Source organism: Etheostoma spectabile, unplaced genomic scaffold, assembly GCF_008692095.1.
Source record: "Etheostoma spectabile isolate EspeVRDwgs_2016 unplaced genomic scaffold, UIUC_Espe_1.0 scaffold271, whole genome shotgun sequence".
Lineage (NCBI taxonomy): Eukaryota > Metazoa > Chordata > Actinopteri > Perciformes > Percidae > Etheostoma > Etheostoma spectabile.
This window is the reverse complement of record NW_022605575.1, coordinates 545,147-546,503: the sequence shown is the minus strand read 5'-3', so window position 1 is coordinate 546,503 and position 1,357 is coordinate 545,147. Positions and strand designations below refer to the sequence as shown.

Genomic DNA, 1,357 nt, shown 5'->3' with positions numbered 1-1,357 from the left:
TTTAAGCTCCTTGGTGTGAAGTGTCTCTAATTCGCCAGTCCTTCCCTCCCAGCTGTTGTTCGATGCTGTATTTCTTAACGAGCTTCAGTCAACAAGGCTTTCTTATTGCCTGTTATCGATTTAAGGATCTCTGTTCTTTTCTTAACCGTAACAATGTAGGTTAAAATGACTGTTTTCTCTGGGAACATTTAACTTTATATTGCAGTTGTAATTAATCATCAATCAGCTGATTAAGCTCTGTTTTAATAAACCGTTGTAGGCTTTGATGTCTGCAAAGTATGTTGATTAAATTACCCCAAAGGTGCACTTTTAAACTTGCCCTCTGCCTTCTGATTAATCTTAAATCTGTCAAGAGTGTCTGCTTTTAGAACATTTTACAAACATTTAAAACCACTTACATTTACAATCAAGCCCCAGTGCCTGTTGAGCTATATATTTAAATGTATAGATTACTTTGAGGCAACAATGTGGAACTTTGTTACCACAAGATGTTTTAATCCTTTTTATTGCTGTGCATTGGTTTGGCTTTTGAGGGGATGAATGATTAAAAGACATTAGGGAATTCCAACTAATTCAAACTGTACTTTTTTGACAGGAGTAATACCCTACCCTTATTTTAGAGTCAATTGAATTTGTGCTCTTTCTTTTAACTAATTGAATATTGAGGATAAATTGCAGGAGATGTCAGTAACAAACGGTGTGTTTTGGTTTGATATGAGACCTTTTTGCTGCCACCTAACTACAGCAGATGTATTTGGGGGGCAACAAACCACTGCCGCTGTAATATTTTGTTTGTGGTTCTCAATGCACTGATGAATAACATTTGAAAAATGTAATTGTAAAACATACTTCTGGAAGAAGATCTGTCACTCTGGATAATCAACCTCACTGTGTAGAGCTTTTAGTATTTTCACTTTTCAATATCTTTTCTTGCCCTCATAATTCTCATTTTTTAACCCCAAACGTTCTACATTAACTCTGTCCTGTCTATGGTGGTAGATGATGTGCGAGGTGATGCCCACCATCAGCGAGGCCGAAGGGGGGGGCGGCGGTGGTCGTCGAGGCTCTGGCTCCCCGTTGCAGTCGGACTCCGAAGGTCACTTTGAGTCGCTGATGGTGTCCATGCTGGAGGAGAGGGATCGTCTTCTTGAGACTCTGCGGGAGACGCAGGAGAATCTGGGCTTGACTCAGGGCAAGCTGCATGAAGTCAGTCATGAACGAGACTCGCTGCAGCGACAACTCAACACTGCATTGCCACAGGTACGTAAGGGAGAACTTTTTCACTTTTGAAAGAAAACCCAGAAATAGTTTGATGATATGATTATGTAAATCAGAATCAGAAATACTTTATTGATCC

General features: G+C 39.9%; 1 protein-coding gene across 22 annotated transcripts in view; it reads left to right on the top strand.

The window, feature by feature from the left end:
* ppfia1 (PTPRF interacting protein alpha 1) overlaps positions 1–1,357 on the top strand; it is a 57,948-nt gene that overhangs the window by 9,023 nt on the left and 47,568 nt on the right. For all 22 annotated transcript variants that reach the window (XM_032510756.1, XM_032510752.1, XM_032510748.1 and 19 more), the window contains one exon: positions 1,000–1,260. In XM_032510756.1, the coding sequence (XP_032366647.1) occupies positions 1,000–1,260 (261 nt within the window). Of the gene's footprint in view, positions 1–999; positions 1,261–1,357 lie in introns of those variants that run through there.